Source organism: Bemisia tabaci, chromosome 7 (genome assembly GCF_918797505.1).
Source record: "Bemisia tabaci chromosome 7, PGI_BMITA_v3".
NCBI classification, from domain to species: Eukaryota; Metazoa; Arthropoda; class Insecta; order Hemiptera; family Aleyrodidae; genus Bemisia; species Bemisia tabaci.
The window spans coordinates 52,424,637-52,447,585 of NC_092799.1; the positions used below are offsets into that span (position 1 = coordinate 52,424,637).

Below are 22,949 nucleotides of genomic sequence, written 5' to 3' on the forward strand. Positions count from 1 at the left end.
CAAGATGACGAACGTGGCCTAAAATGCTATGTCGGCTCCTGTTCGATGGATTTTTTTGAAACTCGGTGTCTGAGGGTATTTTTCGACCGAAACTCGAATTTTTACTATGTTAAAAATTCTCAAATCCAAGATGGCGGACGTGGCCTAAAATGCTATGTCGGCTCCTGTTCGATGGATTTATGGCGCCCCCTTACTACATGCCTACTCTTGTATTTCTGTACAGCCGCAAATTTAGGGTCAAGGGGCGCCTGACCGTCTATGGACCAGGTGGAGTTTTTGTCCTGAAAATTTACCTTTAGACAGCAATTCTCTTTATATTTTGTCTATGGTTTTTATGCCCCCCCCCCCTTTCTCGCGGACTCTCTTTTCACTTTTCTTGCCTCCTTTTTCCTTCCATTTCCCCCCTTCTTCTTTGCTTTCACTGCCCAACCTTGTTTCCTTTTCCTTTTTTCCCCTTGTCCTTTCTTCCCTTTTTTTCCGTTTCCTTTCCCCCCTTTTTTTCCCTCTCTTCTTCTGTCGTGGCGCCCCCAAAGGCTGGCGCCCGTGTGCGCCGCACGCCCTGCACACGCCCTAAGTCCGGGCCTGATGACATAGGTTAAATGGCGAAGCGTGATTGGTCGCCTTTCTCTAATCGTTTCTTTGTCATGTTTTGTCGGTTGATATGGACGAAAAACTAACGGCACTTGTTGAGTATTCGACAGAATGTTGTCCATTTGAACCGACAAAGCGGGACAAAGAAACGATAAGACATAGCCGACCAATGACGCTTTACCCTTTAACCTATGTTATCCATTTCCTCCAGACAAACACAAAATTTCAACAATGAGGCTGCATGCAGAGTGGTGGAAGAAAAGAGTAGGAAAAGTGGACTAGGGAGAAATGGGAGGAGGCTTACCCGTTCAGGGAGGACGAGTTGACGAAAGTGATGGAGCCGAGGCTGTCCCTGCTGAGGAAGTCGTCAGCCATGGCAACTTTGAGCTGGTGGCCGAAGCTAGCCATGTCGTCTCTGAATACTTCGCTAGCTGGCGTTAAGGCACCGGTCGTCGGAGGGGGGTCCAGGGAGGCAGAGCCCGAAGCGGAGGCGGCGGGGTTGAGCGAGAGGGGGGCGAGCGGGGAGGCCTCGACAACAGGCCTCTTCCGCGGGGGTCGCGGAGGCGGCGCCGAGTCCTCACTATATATGTACAGGTAGGCGAGAGTGAGGTAGACGACGGAGGCGATGAAGGAGGGAATGGGGATGGCGAGGGCGTAGAGGAGGTGCCGGTAGACCTGGAGCATGTCCAGTTGGGTGATGACGATCCCCGGGTCGACCGTGCTGTAGAAGCAGGAGAAGTTGGTGCCCAGCTGCGAGTAGTTCTTGAGGAACACGGTGCAGTTGAGCATCGGCGGGTAGCCGCAGCCCTTGACGTTGGGGAAGAGCTTGGCGCCGACGAAGAACCACTCGGAGTCGCTGGGGTCGGCCACGTCCGTCGTCGTGGGCGGGGTCTCCTCGTCGGGGTCCGGCGCCGGGAGCTCGTGGCCGAGGATGTCCGAGTAGTCGTAGTCCTGCATGCTCAGCAAGCGGCGACGCCGCCGCCGACGCCGGTCCAGGAAGTTGTTGTCGAAGGCACTTTCGGGAGTGGTGGGGGTGGCGGTCGGGGGTGGGGGTGTGGGCGAAGGCTTTGTGATCTTGTAGTTGACGCGGATCTGGGTGCACTCGTAGACCTCGCGGGTGCAGCCCTCGCGGCAGGAGGTCCAGGAGCAGTTGGAGACGCCGCGCATGCGCTCCACGTGGCGGGTCACGCACATGGCCGGCGTGACGTCGAAGGCGGCGAAGATGGTCGTGAAGGCGGGCTCGATGACGAAAGGCACGAGGAAGAGGAAGCCGAAGAGGCTGAAGATCCCGAGGAGGATGAAGAACCCGGTCGTGTAGAAGAGGAGCTTTTCCTTGCTGGTTGGCGGCTCTGGGGGCTTGCCAGCGGTCGACTCCCCGGCCATGCCGCCCCAGCCTACCTAGGCCGCATGCCCACCACCTGTCAACAGAAAACAACCGTCCACAGTAAATACAACCGTCCACAGTAAATACAACCGTCCACAGTAAATACAACCGTCCACAGTAAATACAACTTCACTCAAAACTCTCGACCGTCTACAACTGGATTCCACTTTGCACCCAAGGAACCAGGAGCACTCCAATTCACTAACATTGTCCAACTTTATTTACCCTCCAAATCTAAACTCATTATCTATACAAATTTTATCTTTACCCTCAGTATATACTATGCATTCAAGAGGACAATTATCCTTGTAAATATGATTTCCTTTCATTATTTCAGTGATTTTGTTGCAAAGAATGTATGTTGCACAATCCTAGTAACATTGGAATGCTCTCGGTTCCTTTTTTGCAAAATGAAATCCAACTCGTTCTTCTCCTCATCAAAGAACGTAACTACATTTCAATATTCCCACATTTCCTCGCCCTAATTCCCTTTTTACGAGGGGAATCTTGGGGATATAAAAACGAAAATTACACTCATTTGTCTTCGGATCTTGTGTGATTATCAAACAAATTTTCCACGAATATTACGCAGGCACATTCTTGTAAAAAATTGAATTCTTTGAGTCAATTTAGCAACCCTGGAATGGAATCACGTTCCTTCGTCCCGGAGACGACGAATTGAGGGGGTCGAGGGGGGGGGGGGGGGCAAGTGGAATCAGTGCAATTTCTACTATTTTAAGATACACGCTTACAAAGTTTCAAAATTACTTGGAGTGCTATGGCAAACAAAAAGTTCAAACTCATTTTTTGATACTTAAAAATTGGATTTCAGAGGTGAATTTTTCACAGAATATATTTTACGACGAGTTTAATTTGAATTTATTAGTACCTCAATTGGACGTATTTATGCTAAATGGAACTATGTGCAAGTGGGAAGATGGGGTGTGCTCGTTAGTGGTCGGGCCATAAGAATGAATGAGAAATATAAAGCGCCAGTGACGCCAGCGGCAACGACGAGAGAAACGACGATCAACGACACGGTCATAAACTTATGAGCCCTGTCCACAAGGCTCTTGTCACATGCCCACGGCTCACGAGTTAGCGCTCAGTTTCTTTTGTTTCAATTGAAAATCCTGCTTTTCCATTTTCTTACGAGGAACTATATTCACTTTCAAATTGTTTCTTATGCAGCTTCCAAAAGCACATCCCATTAATCCACTTGCGCATAGTTCTTTTTAGCATAAATACGTCCAATTTTGAAATCCCACTAGCCTTCCGAGCCCCTCAATTACTATGAATACACGCCTTGGTGCTACATGAGTCGAATATCTTGAAAATAATTTTGAAAAGTTTGTGAAAAAGAACTTACTTTCTGACATCATTTCTTCGGATTCGTATTATTCAAACCACAGTTAATCCAATTTAGTTTAAAATTATTGGACACTTCTTATTCCAAAATATTTCTTGGTTATTCTCTATGTTCTGATCTCATCAATTTAATTTCGAGTTTTGAGTAGACTGAGTCTTTCTTCCCGTGAGCAGTACATACCAATAAAATGCTTTTGTTTCCTACGTGAAGGAACAACGTTGAAATAATGATCGAAAGCGAGTTCTACGAAGAAATTATAGGCGTAATCTAGACTGTGCCACGACATGCAAGAATAATTACAAAATATTCAAAACACTGCAAAACGTTCGAGCTTTTCACCGCCATGCTGAGGTAAAATGAGGGATAAACATTCAAGCGTTGCCAGCTTTTGCATGATGATAGAAAGGTTTTAGAATAATTTAGAAATGTTTCTCTTTGAATTTTTCGAAGCATTGTATTTAGAATGTAAGTAAGCATCACTAAAAATGTCTAGTAAGAATATTCAAAACTTGATAGAGAAATAAGGATTTTATCAGGAGAAATTTGGCAACATTCGAACGTACATACGACGTTTTTCCTCAGCACAGCGGCTCGAGCCGAGGAGAGGAAGTCTGATCGTAGGGAAAGGAAATGCGCAGGAAAAGCTAGGAAAGTGAAATAATTGGCAAGAAAACAAGGGAAAACCAAATGAGCATTCACGCGAATTAGCCACTGCATTCTGCATTTTCACGTCTACCTTCCGTTCATGAACCGACGCACGGTAGAGTAAGCTACAGGAAAACTTTGGACGGCCTGTGGAACATGTAAAATCTTGAAGTTTCGTCAATATGAAAGGTACAAATTTAAAAGTGGTACCATTGATTATTTAATTTGTAAAAGCTTGCATGAAAAATAATATGAGTAAATAAACATCAAAATTCGTATTTTTAGTCCAGAATCTCATGTCCGCGACATCACCCAAAAGCTTTTTTTCTTGTGCGACGGGAAGCAATGAACGCGATAATCGTCTGCGTGATTGCGGTTAGTATCCAGATTAACTAAGAATGCAGAAAAAAGTACCACTGCAGACCATAAAAACAGGTCCCTTGCGTGTAACAGCGTTGCCCAGTTTTTTTCTATTCACTACATTTTTTAAAAGAATTCTAAATGCGTAGACGGCTATCAGCGGCAGCCTTCACTGAAAAAACGTATAGTTTGAGCTTCAAAGATATAGTATGATATTCATCAACAGACTAAATGCTAACGAAGACCGTACATCTATGTGCATTCACCAGGATTATAGTAAATACTACCAGAAGTCTGGTAAAATTTACCCTACAGTATTACTATTTTAAAAAATCAATGTTTGAATGTGATCAAAACTTGTGGAGTTTTTTCGCCCCAAAGGCCGCTTCGCGACCAGCGAAATTGTCAAAATCGCCCGTTTGCAGTTAATGAGCAAATAATTTTAATTGAAAAACAATACGATTTTCAAGGAAAAATTTCCCGCCAAACAATATTCTAGATGACTTTCTCCTTACTCCAAATTTTGATTCCTTTTTTGGAAGTCGACCTTGACAGGGTCACATATAGCTAACCATCACTAAATAAAGGCCTCTGAAAGTAAAAACCCACTCTATTAAAATTCTGACCTTTGAACTCCCCTTCCTCACTCCTGCCCATCAACCGTCTTAAGCCACTGCCTCACCCTGTCCATCGAGCGTTCTTAAAAATGATTTTATTAGAATAGAGAGTATATACTGCCATGCTAAGGAGGAACACCGTATGAGCCTTCACACGTTGCCAAGTCTCCTTTGATAAAAACTGAATTTAGTAGAAAAATTGTGAAATTTTTTTTTCCAAAATTTTTAGACAATTTTGGACGCAATTTAATCTAAAATATCTGAAAATTTCAGGGAAAAATTTGCATGAATGTCATCAAAAATTCATGTTTCATCAAGTGAAATTTGGCCACTCTCGAATGTTCATACGTCGTTCTTCCTTAGCACGACCGTTTACATTGTCTTAAAACGTATCGATTGAGGAATCCGTCAGGAATAAGTGAGAATTAAAATTAAGGTGCAATTCAATCGTTCCCACATTTTCTTTTTTACAAATTAGAATATTATAATGCTGTGCTTAACGGTGTCACTTGTGCATCTTCACTTCGTGAAAGAAAAGCAATTAACTCATCCGGCAAAAACTTTTAAAGACTGTTGATGGAGAACAGGAAAAGTTTCGGCGGAATTCTTGTGGGTGCGAAAGAAACTTAACCGTAAAAATGCAAAGTAGCTCTTGATGAGCACTGCTTAAAACTATGGCGATAATTGCTTCCTTCTTAAATTCAGGATTCTCGCGTCACCTTAATGACTTGGAAATCCACAAAGTTTCCTGACGTTAGATTGACTGAATTGAAGCGGATTTAGAGAGCGAAGAATCTGCTATTGCGTTGACCTGGTTATGAATTTAACTTCGAAATGCCATTTTGATATTACAGATTGTCAGTAAAAAGAGGGGATGGATTCGATCGACATGAATTTATTGATCGAAGAATGAAAACGTGAATCCATCGACAAATTATTAAAAAAACGGTGTCGATTCGATTTACATGAATCGATCGAAAAATGAAAAAGTGAATCCATCGACACCGATTCAATCGAAAAATGAAAAAGTGAATCCATCGACACCGATTCGATTGACAACCGTGAATCGATCGTCAAACCTGTGAATCGATCGACAAACTCGTGAGTCGATCCACAAACCCGTGAGTTCATCGAAAAACCCGTGAGTCGATCGACAAACCCGTGAATCGGTCGAAAAACCCGTGAATGGATCGACAATCCCGGAAATGGATCGACAAAAGCCGTGAGTCAATCGAAAAACCCGTGAATTGATCGACAAACCCGTAAATTGATCGACAAAAGCCATGAGTCGATCGACAAACGTGAATCGATTGACAAACCACACGTGCTTTACGACTCGAAGGGGGGAGGGGTGTCCCCAACCCCCAGGCCCGATCTGTCGAAGCCATTTTTGTGGAGTTAATTTATTCTGTTTTTGATGTTCGCATCGTGCTCTACACGTCATTTGCCTACGCAAACATGTATTCGCTACTTAAAATTTGTTAATGGTTTAATGACCCATTTTAAATAGGTCCTCCCCAAGGGAATCAAAGCTAGAGTACCTACATAGGGAGGGTTGAGAAATATCGGTAATTTTGAGGTTAGGCGATGGAGCTCTTAAGGCCCCAAAAGGGAAACCAATCAATGAATTCAAATTATCCAAAGTGTTATATTATTACAATTCGACGGTGTCAGTCGGCAATCACATACCTCGTTTGCGGTGTCTGAAAATCTGTGCCTATATATTATTTTTTAAAGGAGAACAAATTGACATCATGCCTTGAAGTTTTTGCAAAATTTTCTTCGCAAAGAGAAGAAAAATCACGGCAGTTTTGAAGAATTGCCGTTGAGTTGTTTTTCGTTTAAAAAACAAAGTATATGACGGGAAGTCTGCAACGTCGCAAACTGAGTTATATGATTGCCAACTTTCACCGTCGCATTGTTATGTTCCGTCGTTGGTAAAGAACGCATTGGTCTTAATTTTTGCATACATTTACCTCATTTTTACGGAAGAACGCTCATTTGGGAACTCTCTTGGTCATTTGGATTGAATATTGGAATCTGAAGATTGGCAGTGACATTTTTCGTTTTCGAAGGTTGGCTGTTCTTTTGAGCCGTAGGAGCTCCATATTTCGATAAGTCCATACTGTCCCTAAATATCGACGGTTAAAGTCGGCAATCACATAACTCGTTTGCGACGTTGCAGACTTCTTGTCATATTTTATTTTTTAGACGGAAAACCACACAACAGCAATTCCTTGAAAGTGGCGTGATTTTTCTTCTCTGTGTAAAGAAAATTCTGCATAAACTTGAAGGAATGAGGTAAATTTTTCTCCACTAAAAAATAACATAGAGGCGGAGATTTTCAGACACCGCAAACGAGATATGCGATTGCCGACTTACACCGTCAAATTGTAATGATAAATCACTCTGGATAATTTGAATTCATAGATAGGTTTCCCTTTTGGGGCCTTAAGAGCTCCATCGTCTAACCTCAAAATCACCGGCATTTCCATACTCCCCCTCCTCAATGTTGGTACTCTATCTCTAACTTCCTTGGAAAGGTTCTATTTAAAATGGGTCTTTAAACCATGAAATGTTAATTTGCGAATACATTTTTGTGTAGGCAAATGACGTGTACTGCCATGCTAAGGAAGAACGCCGTATGAAGATTCAAGAGTTGCCGAATTGTTTTCGATAAAATTTGTATTTTTTAGGAAAATCATGAATATTTTTCCTTCATACCTATTTTCAAAATCTTTAGGTAAAACTGAGGACTCAACTGCCTAAAAAATTGGGCGGAAAATATTCATCTTACCAGGAAATTTTCGTTTTATCAAAGGAAATTTGGCAAGTCCTGAAGGTTCATACGGCGTTTTTGCTTAGCACGACAGTGTGGATACTCTACTGAGAGCAACCTGCGGCACAAGCGGGCCCACGGGTGGCCCTAGAAGTTGTAAGTTTTGCGATTCCGATTCTCCACTTTAAAAAGCGAAGGGGAGGGTTTACCAGAGACATCGTTACAAAGATTCGGGCTCGGGCGCGCGAGGGATTGGAGGTTAGGAGCCGAGCGATGGAAGTGGAGGATGAGCAGGGATAATCCGTGAAGTTCATAGCCGAGCCAAAAGACTAATAGCGAGGAGCGCGCTGGCTTACGAGAAGCGAAATTCCGAGACTTTTCAAGTCTAATGCAGCCATTTTTCATCGGGAGAACCCAGCGCCGTGCTCGGCGGCTTCCGGCATTACAGCGCTACCCAGGCCGCAGCCTTCCCGCCGAGGAGAGGAAATTTTCCAAGGAAAGTATTCCAGAGAGAAGGGGAATTTTAGACATTTTCGGCCAAGCGCACTTTCGTTCTTAATACGAACCGAATTGAATGGAAAGAAACGGGAGGTTGTATTTGTGGTCGCTCCGCGAGCAGTTCTTTTCGTCAAGGAGGTCACGTAGGTTTACATTGTGATTAACGGAGGTTTCTAGATACTTTTATCACATCATTAAGAATAAGGAAATGTTAGAAATATTCAAGTAAGTCACCACTTGCGATATGGAGTCACCTAAGAAAGGAATAGAGTGATTCTTCCGTGCTAAGGAAAACGCCGTACGAACCTTCAGGCGTTGCCAAATTTCCCATGATAAGACGCGAATTTTCTGGTAAATTTATGAATATTTTCCTCTCAATTTTACCTAAGATTCTGAAAATTTAAAGGAAAAATGTTAAAAATCTTCCAAAAAAATAAGCATTTTTATCGAAGGGAATTTGGCAACTCTCGAATGCTCTTACGGCGTTCTTCCTTAGCACGATAGTATATCACAGTATGATTGAAAAATACATTTTTGTGTAGGAAGTTATGTAAAACACAAGAACACGAGACCAAAGTGTTACAAGAATTAATTTTCCTGGGACAACCGAAGAATTTCAATGATACATAAAGATTCTCGCAACACATTGGCCTTGTGTTTTACATAACTTCCTACACAAAATTTAATATACGTTATCGTCATAGCCATCACAATGTTCAAGTAAAACACGAAATATTAAATATTTTGCGTTTCCAAAATGTTGAGGTATATAAGTAAACACCTATACATTGACGTGTGTCAAAATTCTAGGTTCATTAAAATTTTGCAGAATATGGTCAAAATGGGTGTGTTGCAAGGAAGAGATACGGGCAACTGAATACATTTTCCAAGGAAAATTTCGGTCAAAAATCACGTTGGGCAAATCAAACAAGTCTGAAATCCACTCCTTAGCAAGCAATCTGTGTGATTCGTACCACGTTTTTTTTCAAATTTACCGCATTTGAAGGCAGTTTTTCTTGGTGGCTGGCAGTCAGTTTGCTCAAGAGAGAGAGATTACCTAAATTTATAAACAGTCTTGCAGACTGTCATAATCTCTCCTTGCAGAAGATTTCAATTGATTCAAAGTCTCTGTTTTTGCAAAATAAATAAAGAAAAAGGTAACAAAGGCTTTAAAAGAAATGAAATCATACAACAGAAAAATTTAGTCAATAGTTTATGCACTTCGGGTAGTTCTTTCTTACTCCTTTACCTGTGTAAACTTGGTAAGTGGTGACTGAGAAAAAACTGCTCGCAGACGTGAGAAACTTGAAAAAACGTGTTACAAACTACGAAAATTTCTCGTTAAGGACAGGATTTAATTTTTTTTTCTCTCTCTTTTCATTGATGTGCCTAACGTCATTTTTGAGCGAATTAATTCTGAAAAATGTATTCAGTTGGTTGTGTCTTTTGCGTGCAGCAGACCCACAATAGAATCATAATTATATCACATGATTTGACACGGGGTGTATATGAATCATATATTTTAATTTTTTTTATTCAAGGTAGTTAACTGTCATTCCCTAGCTGAGAAGAATTATTTTCTTACATAACCGAATGTGACTAAAAAAAAAGAAAAAAATTCATTTTTTGGTGTTATGATCCAGCAGATTTGTAAGTAAATCATCGCGAAAGATTTCAATTCACTGTCCTTGCAAAACATACAGGATACAAAATAAATTACCCGTGTTATTATTATATGTGTTCGTGTTTTAATTATTATGCTTATACGAATATATTGTGCACATTGTGATAAGATTTTGAGAAATTTTAAGGCACGAAAAAGAAAGAAACTACAAATGAGCAAATACCTTTCAAAACATGTGTACTCTGTTGTTTGTTAGAATTGGCGATATGAGAGTGCACTAAGCTACGTTCGGTCGCGTCGGTTGGAATAAAGAGAGTCCTAAACGAAGTCAACAATGAGCGATTTCTACTTGTCTTAATTAACGCGGGTAACTGTGAGTGCATTTGTGCAAAAATAGAGGGACATTATTTCTAGCCTAGTCTCGTACAAACGTGGAAATGATTAATTTAAAAAATTGTCATTGATACAGTCAAAGAGCTGCTCTGTTGCATCGTTTCCTCCAAATGAGGAAATGATTAATTTCAAAAATTGGTCACTGTTACATCCAAACAGCTGAATTCAACGCTCCATGTAACCACAAAACTGTCGTGCTAAGCAATCACACCGTAAATTCATCAAGATTTTCCCTCGTTTTTTGGAACTTAACACTTTATAAAATAAAAACTGTTCTACCTATGCACCTTAAATTTTCAGGTTAAGTTCTTAATGGTGTTTGCAAAAGAATTCTATGAAAACATTGTCCTGAAGTACACAAGTTTTTCTGCTATGATATATTGTTTCTGAAAAATGTAAAATAGCGTTTACGGCGTTTATGCGTTGCACGGCAAAAAGAAGGAGAGGAAAAAATGCACCCGTGTGAGATAAGAGCTTACAGTTTCATCTCTCGAAGTCAAACTTTCTACCATTGAGCTGAGGTAGAGTAATTATTTATTTGGTTGAAGGTCCGTTGCTGATTTTACATAAAATTATATTCGAACCTAATCCTGAATTACCCTCTATGCGTTTATTTCGACGCAGGGAATTTTTTCCCAGCCGCGCACGCCTAAAAACAAACAAAAGTTAGCGGGAAAAAATAACGAGAGGGGGGAAAAATAGGTTTTGATCATGTCCGTCGTAAAGGCACTGAAATTCGACGCCTTAAATGCTCGGCTGTGTTGCCAGATTCTTAATTTACTAAAAGTTGGGGGATTATGATAATTAAAATGGTGAAACAAGGATAATATTTCCGGATGTTTCCAACAGATATGACAAATAATGGTAACTTTGACTGAAATTGCAGATCATGAAACGTTGGTAGAAGAAAAATTCAATTGCTGCATATTTTTGTAGGACTTTATTTCATTAAAATCTATTTCTCTTAATTAACTTACAATGAAAATGACTTTACTCTTGACAACTGGACTATATTTTGCAATTAGGAATTATAAATTCCGGCCTGGTTTAAAAACAACGTATGTGCCGTTAGTTTCCCTAAGCGCACAAGTTTTTTTTCAGATGAGCCAGAATTTATGGGTCCGAATTGCAAAGTGCAGTCCAACTGTTCGTAAGGATACATTCATTCATCCTTGTTTTTTCTACTTGTATACGTGCCTGGTGTGAAGGTGGATTAGTAAAAAGGTTTCGAAAGTAGTAAAAGTGCATGCTTAGCTCTTGAAATTCGTGCTTTGTATCTTCTTAATATTTTGAAACCTCAAAAAATATTCTCCGGAATCTAAAATCGTTCATATCAACGATGAAATCCACGTAACAAGTATCTTAACGATCGTCCGTTTTTTTTTTTATTATTATTATTTTAGAAAGAAACCGATAAACATTATTGTTCAATGTTCCAATTGGATATTCACAGAATTTCGCAGGAGGAGAGAGAAAACTCACAAAAAATAATGTTCATCAATTTTATTTGGGAAAAAGGGAGGGAGAGGGGGAGGGAGAGAGGGGGAGAGAGGGGGGGGGGGTGAGAGGGGGAGGGGGGGGAGAGAGGGAGGGAGAGGGGGGGGGAGAGAGAGAGAAGGTAAAATGAGCCCTTGAGAGGTGAAATGGAGGTATCAATTTTCACTTCCATACCACCCTGGATTTTCTCCGATTTGTACTACGTATGAATAACTGGAAAATTGTAGCTATTCTCAGTCACAACGGCAACGGTGGTGAAGGATGGAAAAAGGTGGTGAGGGGCGGATCTTGGATAAATATTGTTATTATAATCATTCCAAGAAGTAACGCTGCATCACGCTCGTCGGGCTCAAGACCTATATCCCGGGGATGTTTACTCTTCCGTTAGAGTGTCTTCGAGTCGTCCGTATCTTGTCAGTAATTTTGAGTTAATTGTATACGTTACATATGGCAACCGCGCCTCACCCGAGCAACCGCCTACCCAAGATGCCTTGCTGCTCCATACGAGAGCAATATGAAACTCACTGGCATGGATTTCGATTATGAAATTCGAAAAATACAAAAGAAAAACACTTTTTTGAAGGAACAATAAAAAATCTTTGGAAATGTTCGAGCGATCAGCCGTCAGGAAGCGCCTCTTGAATTCAGCCTGTTTCTTGTATTTTAGTCTACTAATGGCAACGCGTTCCAATGGCGCACCATAGCGAAGGTCTAACACGGTCTCAAATGTAACTTACAGCGGCGCTTCGGCTGTATGCGGGTCGGTATGAAGGCATGGACGTACAAAGCGCCTTCAGTCCATCGCGTATGCGACACGCACGTCCACGGAGTTCGAATAGTTGTATCAACGCGCCTTCATCGATATCGCGGCACGACGACGCCTTCGTCAAACGAAGGGACAACATTCGATTCGACCGGTGGGAGGTCAATATTTCATGACGTGACCAAACCACGACAAATGTGATTTTCTACGTACATTCCCAGTCTTTAAGATATAACTAAATGGTAAAGTGACGAGGTATCTGCACAGAAAAAAAAAAAAAAAAAAAAAAAAAAAAAAAAAAAATTCGCTTTGAACTAGAGCCCAGACTCTTGAAAACAACGGCACGAAAAAATACTCTTGATTCAATCGGATTTTTGCTCGAATTGAAAGGAAATCTGCTTAAATTAAGAGGCTTGGTTCTCAATTGAAGCGAAAATCCGATTAAGTAACATTTGAAGAGCGCTCAGGGAAAAAAACACATTGTATCTAGAGTCGCTTCAATTAAGAAGCTTGGTTCTTGATTTAAGCTAGATTCTGATGGAATCAAGATTATTTTTTCTTTTAGATGTTTTTAAGAGTTTGGACTGTAGATCCAATGTTTTTTTTTTTTTTTTTTTTTTTTTTTTTTTTTTTTTCCCCCAGTGCGAACAAGTAACGGCGGTTTTCAATTTGTATCTTGTCCAATGTTTAGTCATTTTAGTTTCGTCCAAAAAAGCCATAATAACAGTTTGATTATGAATGGGCGGTAAAATCCCAAACTACCTGGCAGATTATTGAAATCGATGGACAAAGGAATTGACAAGGAAGTCGAAAGGAGAATTGAGCGATCCTCTCGGTTGAAACAGGTTCTTATTGTAAAGGGATAATGGTGGACCTACAGTGGGGTATCTCGTGAGATGCTGTTAGTTAGTCTGTCACTTTCCACCTTCGTCCATCGCAACTTGCAACCACCCGCTTCTACCAATACGACCGCTCCATTTTCTCTTTGTCTCCCTCATTGACCAAAGCATTTGTATATCAATTTCCATAATCAACCCGCGCGTATCTCGTTTGCAGTGTTTTAAAATGTTCGCAACCATTTTGTTTCGAAAAAAAAAAAAAAAAAATTCGCGCCACTCCTTGAAGTGTTCCCAGAATTTTCTTCACATGAAATCACGGGAGTATTAAATAATTGACTTTTCCATTTTCAGCTTTCCATTTAAAAAATGAACAACGACAGGAAGTCTGCAACGTCGGAAACCAAGACAAGTGGTTTGGCGGTTTCATCGTCACACAGTGAATCGAGTCAATAAGAGAGGTTGGACAAAATGTGGAAAATTTAAGCGCATTTCAAGCAAATTTCACAGTTTACAAAAAGAGTTGTTACTTTTTGAAAAAATTGCCACATCAGTTTGCATCGATCTACTTTCAAAGAATTCGTTGCAATCGTAAGAAGAATCTCAGCAACGTAACGTTGCGATGATGCCTTGTCCTGATTTCAAAATGCAGTTCATTTGAGGGGTCTTCTATGCGAATTTCTAATGTTTTTCAACTTTGGGCAGGCAAACATCTCCAGGCGAGCTTGTCAACACGGAGCCAAATATTATCTCATCTTTCTACTACAGGGAAGTGCTTCTAAGAAGGCAAGGAAGTCATTTCTGTTGATCGTCATGGGCTAATTTCATTCATAATATAAATATATTGAAACATTGCGTACTGAGAGAGTTGTGTTCCTTTGTTTGAAACAACGGAAAATAAAAAGGAAATAAACGGAAGTTAAAAAGTTGGAACGTCAATGATTCTCTAAATTTTATGGTTCATCAACATTTGTCAGGAAAAAAATCCGCACAATTAGGGTCACTGTTGCGTTACGAACGCAACGGAAGTTATAACGCCTCAAATTAGATTCGTATGAAAAAATACCTCCGGATACCGAGTCTCGCGAAAATCGAGTGAATAGGAGCCGACTTAGCATTTTAGGCCACGGCCGCCATCTTGGATTTTGAAATTTTGAAAATCTGACCGAAAATTCGAGTTTCCCGTTGAAAAATACATCCGGATACCGAGTTTCACGAAAATCGATCAAACAGGAGCCGACTTAGCAATTTAGGCCTGGGCCGCCATCTTGGATTTTGAAATTTTGAAAATCTGACCAAAAATTCGAGTTTCCCGTTGAAAAATACATCCGGATATCGAGTTTCACGAAAATCGATCAAACAGGAGCCGACTTAGCATTTTAGGCCACGGCCGCCATCTTGGATTTTGAAATTTTGAAAATCTGACCAAAAATTCGAGTTTCCCGTTGAAAAATATCTTCGGATACCGAATTTCACGAAAATCGATCAAACAAGAGCCGACCTAGGCTGACTGTTGCGTTGCGAACGCAACGGAAGTTAAAACGCCTCCAATTGAATGCGTATGCAATACCGCACATCCATCGAGTACGAATAGTTGTATGCAGCGCCTTAGAAAAATTCGCATCCTCACGTTACAGTGATGGCGCGTTGTTGAGCGGTTGGGCCTGCATATTTATGGTTAATTTATAATTTATCTATTTTCTAAGAGACCGGAACCAGCCGTGGCTACAACACATATTTATGGTTGACTGACGTTGTTTCTCTTTCCATTTTGGTTGGTTAAAAAGTTGAAACGTCAATGATCCTCTAAATTTTATGGTTCATCAACATTTGTCAGGAAAAAAATCCGCACATTTAGGGTCACTGTTGCGTTACGAACGCAACGGAAGTTATAACGCCTCAAATTAGATTCGTATGAAAAAATACCTCCGGATACCGAGTCTCGCGAAAATCGAGTGAATAGGAGCCGACTTAGCATTTTAGGCCACGGCCGCCATCTTGGATTTTGAAATTTTGAAAATCTGACCGAAAATTCGAGTTTCCCGTTGAAAAATACATCCAGATACCGAGTTTCACGAAAATCGATCAAACAGGAGCCGACTTAGCAATTTAGGCCCGGGCCGCCATCTTGGATTTTGAAATTTTGAAAATCTGACCAAAAATTCGAGTTTCCCGTTGAAAAATATCTTCGGATACCGAATTTTACGAAAATCGATCAAACAGGAGCCGACCTAGGCTTACTGTTGCGTTGCGAACGCAACGGAAGTTAAAACGCCTCCAATTGAATGCGTATGCAACACCGCACATCCATCGAGTACGAATAGTTGTATGCAGCGCCTTAGAAGAAGTCGCTTCCTCACGTTACAGTGAAAGCGCGTTGTTGAGCGGTGGAGCCTGCATATTTATGGTTGATTGACGTTGTTTCTCTACTTATTTTGGTCGGTTTAAAGGTGAAACGTTAATGATCCTCTAATTTTTAAAAAAATCTAGAGTATAGGGTAACGACGTTTTTGGTTTGGACTGACTTGACAGTATCGTTTTCTTACTTAATAATAATTCAACATAACTAAAATAACTCAATAAATTGTTTTATTTGTAATTATAATCTTCTCGAGGGGTAGATTTTCAAACGTTTCGTTGAGGAAATCATATGTTAAATCGAGAGTATTTTTTCTTGTCGATGTTTTTAAGAGACTAGACTCTAGATCCAAGCGACCTTCTTTCCAGCGATGTATCGTCAACAGTGAATTTACTCGTTACAAATGTTTACCTTAGTTTTGATGATTATGTGAGATGTAATCATGCATCAGGAGGAGTCTATTGACAATGAAGCATACAAGATAATATACCGCACTGCTTTAATGGATACGGCGGATTAAATTTTAGAATTAATGTAGATAAGCTACTCGTAGTTTGAGCGAAATTAGCTGTTCGAGAAATGCCAATCTTTGACTACTAAGGACTAAATAAATGACTCGACCGGGAGCCGATAGAAGGTTCCTCTTAATTTAATTATGATGCAGATAGTATGATTTCAAATTTACGGAATCAGGCGGAATAAGCCTAACTGCATTTCACGCCGCCTAATTTTCTATTATGTTTTATTTTTTTGGTGGAAAAATACACTATATGGTGCCTTTAAACTTTCACATACATTACTGACGATTATGAAGAATACATGATCAAAAGTTGAAGTACTGAAGTTGCTTCGTTTTTTGTTTGAGAAATAAAATATCAGAAAAGATTGGACCGCGTTTAGCAGAAAAGACCCGAGCCGTATTCGCTGTTGCCAAATTTGGTTGAGCGATTCATTTATTTGTCAGAGAGAGTTTATGCGGATTTCTTTGAAAATTTCAAGGAACTTGCTTCATACTATGCAAAAAATTCACTGAAATTTGCGAAAAACTTCGCACAATCGCTTTCATGTAAAAAATAAATAGTCCAATTAAATTTAGGAATGGCTGATGTGGCTTGAATCCTTTCTGTTTAACGTGGTCCACTTAGGTAACGTCTAATTATGTAATTAGGCTGGTTTCGGGTTAAATTCGTCCAAAGAGTGTTACACGAAGGGAGAATGGTATTACCCGAAAGAAGTATATCTGCCATTCTGCCACGAACGAAAAACTGGCAAGAGGGCACACTGGAGGAAATATTTCGAACACATTGCGTTGGCACTACCAGCACGCTTTTTACTTCCCCTTTGTCCATTTCAGCTCGTTCGACTGTGGGAAAGAAACACAAAATCCTCGGCAACAATGGAAATTTTTTCCCTCCTCATTTCAGCTCCGCACTCATTTTCCCTCTTTTAATACTCGGCGTCTTATTTTCCTCGACTAATCTTAGTCCCCGACAATGGGGGATTACAGGGACAATGCGGTCTGTTTTACATTCTCTCCATTTTACAGGAGGTTTTTATGAAGTGTCCTCGGAGCGTCTCTTCGGGCCAGGCCTTTGAAAAATCCCTCTTTATCTGGCTCGAGTCTAAAAAATTAATTTGAGATTAATTTGTTTTCCATCCTTGAAGTCTCCCAAACCAAGTGAGTGGAACCTACGATGGTGCCTTTTCAGCGAAAATGAAAATTACTTAACCATTGCTGCCCTGCGATAAGGAAAATACCGCGTGAGCATCTGAATGATGCCAAATCTCTAGAGTCAAAGGAGAATTTGCGCCCAATTTTTTTTTTTTTTTTTTTTTCATCTGAGAGCCATTATAGAAATGATTTCGCAGTATTTTTTTTTAAAACAATTTTATGATATGAGAAATACCAAAAAAATAAATTTAAATTGAGGAAATTTACTCCCTAGTGACGTCATCCGGCGGTATTTTTCATTTAAACAGGTGTACTTCAGCAGATTAGATAATTTGGCCACATCTCTCTCAACATTTGTTCAATTTATACATTAATGGTATCCTCGTGTTTGATTCACCCAGGAGTTTCCCCTTAAGCATTATTTTCACAAAACGTAAGGTACCTGCAAATTTCCATTCTTCCAAGTTGGCATGGCTTTTTCCATTTAAATATGCGTAAATCAATCTGTATGTATCTAAAAGAGCTGATACATCTAAAATAGGCTTTTTATAAGATTTAAATGGAGAGGAACAGTGTTGTTGACTTGTGAAAATGCGACGCTTTCAATCCCACAATGTTTAAATGATACATTTTTTCGGAAATGTTGGATAATATTTTTCACGGATACTCCAAAAAAGTAATTTTTCATTTAAAAGAAATAAATAGTTAAAATATTCGGACTATTGCAACTTTCAGCTACTTCAAAGAAGCTATTGTGGTGCAATGGAATGTTAAGCTCTAAGTTTGAAAATAATCTACTTTTCAAATCAGTGACCTGATTTCAATTTGTTTGAAGTTCAGTGCTCAACTGCTTAACTACGTCCGAGTTTTGAGTCTCATCTATCTCTTTAGACGGCGGATCTAAAAGGCATTTTTTCAACTTTGTCCTGAAACTTATTGTAAGGAAAAGTATACCTTCGCGTTGAGAAAAAGGGGGAAGGAAAGAAATCTTGGGTTTAATTTACAAATAAAAAGCTGAAAAGGAAAAAATGAAACATTCTCTTGCTTGAAAAAATCTCTGAATAAGATTAATTTTCCATTCAAAGAATTCGGTAACTGAATTTATGTTACTTTCTTAATCCGTGTTCCCAGAGGTGAGCTCTCAACCGAAAAGAAAACCGGAACGACCGTGTTATTCAGTTTTCTTGAATGCGTTTTAGCGTTTTTCAAAAAGACCTTTTTGGGACGTATCTTGAAAAGTGTGAAAGATTTAAATAAACGAACAAACGCGAGAACATAGACAGCGAACTTGAGAATGCACGCAAAGTCACAAATGCGACGCGGCAGTACGAAGTGCCTTCATTTTCGGTGTCATACCGCACGCATTACACCAGAGTTAAAATAGTTATCGCTTGTTGCCGTGAGTCAATGCACGCGAATTTAGTCTATGCGCTCAGGAAGATTCATCGTTTTCCCCAAGAGAGAACGTAACTACGTTTTAATATTGTCAAATTTCCCATCGCAGATTGAATTTATAAAGAGAGATTTGGGGCATTTCTAACTAAAATTTCACTCATTTTCCTTTTGATCCCATGCAAAAATGAGGAAAATTTTAGACAAAATGTTGCTTAGGTACATTCTTGTGAAAAATTTCCTGTTGCGCAGTTTTCCCTGCATTGCTTGTGTCGGAAGGACTGAGGATCCTGACGTCATAGGGATTTTCTCGAAGCTTTTTGACAACCGGAAACTCCCGAAAAATCAACTTGAAAATACCCCAAAATTCGGATTGTCAAAGCGGTCACTTTTACGCGGGTGCGAATTTGGTACTTTTGTGACGTAACAGTAAATGACGCCTTTGATCTCTTCATTGCAATGTACATACTTCTGTGCACTATGTATTTTTTCATAAGAAATTGGCAGCCGCTTGATGAAGAGACCAGGTTTGTCATGAACTGTGACGTCACGAATGTACCGCATCCGTTCCCGCGTTCTGAATGGGTTGGTTTTTAAAACAGTTTTTTTTTTTTAGTTTGGGAGGTGATTTCAAGATTATTGGATGGCGTCATCGTTCTTTTCGTGAAATTTGCCATTGGAATCAGTCTTGAATCCGCAAATCCCCGTACCTCACAACAGGCCCATAGATTTGACTCGGTCACTTCCACAACCTAGGAATTGAGATACGTTCCGTCGTCAGAGGAACGACGAATTATGCCCAAGAACACGGCTTCGATCGATATGGATAAAAAAAGTTGTAAAAAATTGACAATTGAATATTTTCAATACTGATACCACCTTATTCAATGCTTCGGAATCGTAAATCACGGGGCTGGGGGGCTTTTGGGTTGACTATCATCTGAGACTGTGTGAAAAAAGAGTAGGTCTGTTGCATTCAAGAGTTAAAACCCACTAAATAGATCATTTACAGGTAAAACTGGAAAATCGAGTTTGCGCACCGTTGTATACGCTCACCTGATGTGACAAAAATTCGGCGTCAAAAGTGTCGGCGTGCAAACACAATATACAGCATACGGAGTATGAAGCCTACGAAACGTTGTGTTATCCTCGTTGTACAAATAACCCGGAGACTGAATTATCAATCAAGCGCCATATAATTGTAAATAAAGGAAATAATGTCGAGTCTTGGGCCATTGAAAAAGTATCTATGTGTGGCCGAGTAAGCGATCAAAACTGACTCGTCTCTCAAACAGCTGCACGGCATCCTCGGAATGAATCGCTCAAAAGCCTCTCACTTACATCGCATCAATCAACTTTGCTGGCAGCAGAACTAGAGGCTGTCCATCTCTTTTCCACCTTCAGAGCAACTAGGCTCGTCAAGAATTGGCGTCTGTCTCCTCTCTCTCCTAACACTTGGACGTATTTATGCTAAAAGGAACTTTGTTACAGGCAAACCTTATGCACATAGTTCCTTTTAGCATAAATACATCCAATTCCATAGCTTCCTCTTTCTAAACTATCCATGCGTTCCCGGGGTGAAAACAGACGCAATCATCTCCCACGTTCCATTGTTGACGAACTTTCGATCCTAAAATAAGTTCATTCATAAATTAAACGTGAATTACAATACGCCTTGGTTGAATTACAACTATTATTTAAAGTCCTCGTAATTCATACCTCCTCTAGTGGCTTATGGTTAGTGGCTATGGCTAGAAATGAATGATTTTAATCAAAATTTGACCGCGCTCAGCTGAAAGGAACCAGCAGCCTGATTGTTGAAATTTTTTGTTTGACGGGACTACATAGATGACATAGGTTAAAAGGCGGAGCGTGATTGGTCGGCTATGTCTTTATCGCTGCTTTGCCGTGTCTATGTCGGGTTGAACTCACGACAAGCTAACGGTACCTCTTAAGTTTCCGACAGTATGTCGTTCATTCCACCCGACAAAGCACGACAAAGCACGACAAAGCACGACAAAGCATGACAAAGCAGCGATAAGACATAATCCCAACCACGCTTCGCCATTTCACCTATGCCATCCATATCCACCCGACAAACCATAACAATTTCAACAATCAGGCTGCAGGCCACATTAGCTAATGTCAAATTAAATTTTCTACATGAAAATGATTGTGCAGATTTATATGCATTTTTCGGTGAATTGTCTGCATACTACGCAGCAAAGTCCTTGAAATTTTCTGAGGAATTCGCTTGAACGTTCTCTTGTAAAAATTTAAATTCCCCGGTTACAGTTGGCAACAGCTGATATGGCTTGCTTCCTTTCTGCTAAACGCAGTGCAATTGTTTGAGCTGAATTTTATATATTGTCTAAATTTCTTTAGATTCTCAACCGGAAACTAAACTGTGTATTCGTAACACCCCGAAACTTTTTGTGAATTATTTGCAGATTTTCAAAAATCGACCCACAAAATACATAACTAAGCTGGTAGTTATTGTGACTAGCGCACAGCAACCGGCGCAGATTTAATTAGCCGCTGGTCGTGACGGCTATTCTTTTTTCTCGTGGAGCCTGCTTAAATTCATTCGAATAATGTACTCATCTCCCGCGGGCGTGGAATTATTTTTGTTTCGTTGTTCACCCTCCTCCATCTGCACATATTACACACCCATTTATTCTCCTTTCAACACCACTTCCCATCTTGTTTTTGACTCGTGCGTGTGTGCGTCGAGAGCCGAGCAATTTGAAAGCGGTTGCCACGCCTTGCGTAACCGAGTGCAGCACGCAAAGCTCCCGTCATTCGAAAAAACGCCTAATGAACCTTCAGGCCTTCCCAAAATACTTTTAATAAAATACGGAACTATCAGGTAAGTTAACATCGACTGCGTAAGTCTTCAATCATACATCTCGTTTGCCATGTCTAAAAGTCTCCGTCTCTATGTTATTTTTTGAAAGGAGACCAAATTGAAATCATTCCTTGAGGTTTTTGCAGAATTTTCCTCGCACGGAGAAGAATAATCACGGCAGTTTTAGAGAATTGCCGTTGAGTAGTTTTCCGTTTAAAAAATAAAGCATGACAGGAAGTCTGTGACGTTGCAAACCGAGTTATGTGATTGCCGACTTACACCGTTGAAATATATTTTCTCCCAATTATTTTACACACTTTTGTTCGCAATTTAATCTATAATATCTGAAAATTTCAAATGAAAACGGTTGTGCGGATTTTCGTGCCAATTGCAGTAAATTTTCTACAAAATACGAGGCAAAGTCCTTAAATTTTTCTAAATAATCCACACAAACGTTCTCTTGTAAAAATAAATTGCCCCGTTAAATTTGGCAATAGCTAGCATAGCTTGGTTCCTTTCTGCTAAATGCGGTGCAAATATGTCTAACTTTTCTCCAAAATGAATGTTTCAAGAGGAGAAATTCGGCGACATTCTAATGTTCATAAGGCGTTTTTCCTTAGGACGGGAATACGGAGGAACCCTTAGTAACACTTCATTCTAGTGCTAAGAAAGAACGTCGTATGAACCTTCAGACGTTGCCAAGTTTCCTCCTATAATTACCGAATTTACTTGGAAATTTGCACATATTATTTTCCAAAATTCTCAGATAACTTTGTACGCACTTTAATCTAACATGTTCGGAAATTTCAAGGAAAAATATGCATGAATGTTGTTAAAAATACATGTTTTATCAAGGGAAATGTAGCAACTCTTGAATGTTCATGCGGCGTTCTTCCTTAGCACGGCAGTTCATCGCGCTACGTTCCCCGAAAAAAAAAAAATAAAAAAATAAAAAAAAGACTGAGGGATGTGTCATGTTAGAGTTTTTGATGAGCACTTATCGCGGGTGACGAATGTGAGCGCGGAAGCCTAGCGAGGAGGCGTTGGAACGGAATGCGGAATGCGTGTTTTTCCTTTTTTTTCGGGGCCAGAATTGATTTCCTAAAATCGTCTACGAGTTGCCCTCGCCGCTCGCCCGCCGCCCTCTATCGACAGCGGGTCTCGATGTAGGTCAAAGACTCGGCAGACGATGCGCTCTTGCCGCTTCTCACCCGCGGGAACATTCATTTTTTCACCGCCGCCAAAGAGGAGGAGCTTAAATAGTTGTTTGGAAAAAAAAAAAAAAAAAAAAAAAAAAAAAAAAGAGGAGGAGCTTAAATGAA

The 22,949-nt window shown here is 40.2% G+C and overlaps 1 protein-coding gene across 2 annotated transcripts in view; it reads right to left on the reverse strand.

Moving 5' to 3' along the window:
• The window catches only part of tipE (temperature-induced paralytic E), a 91,660-nt gene that overhangs the window by 16,550 nt on the left and 52,161 nt on the right, over window positions 1-22,949 (reverse strand). The window contains exons 1-2 of one of the 2 annotated variants that reach the window (XM_019054854.2): window positions 10,091-10,200; window positions 896-2,009 (exon numbers count right to left, since the gene is read on the reverse strand). In XM_019054854.2, the coding sequence (XP_018910399.1) occupies window positions 896-1,974 (1,079 nt within the window). In that variant the 5' untranslated portion in view covers window positions 1,975-2,009; window positions 10,091-10,200. Of the gene's footprint in view, window positions 1-895; window positions 2,010-10,090; window positions 10,201-22,949 lie in introns of those variants that run through there. The other variant, XM_019054853.2, reaches the window with a different exon arrangement.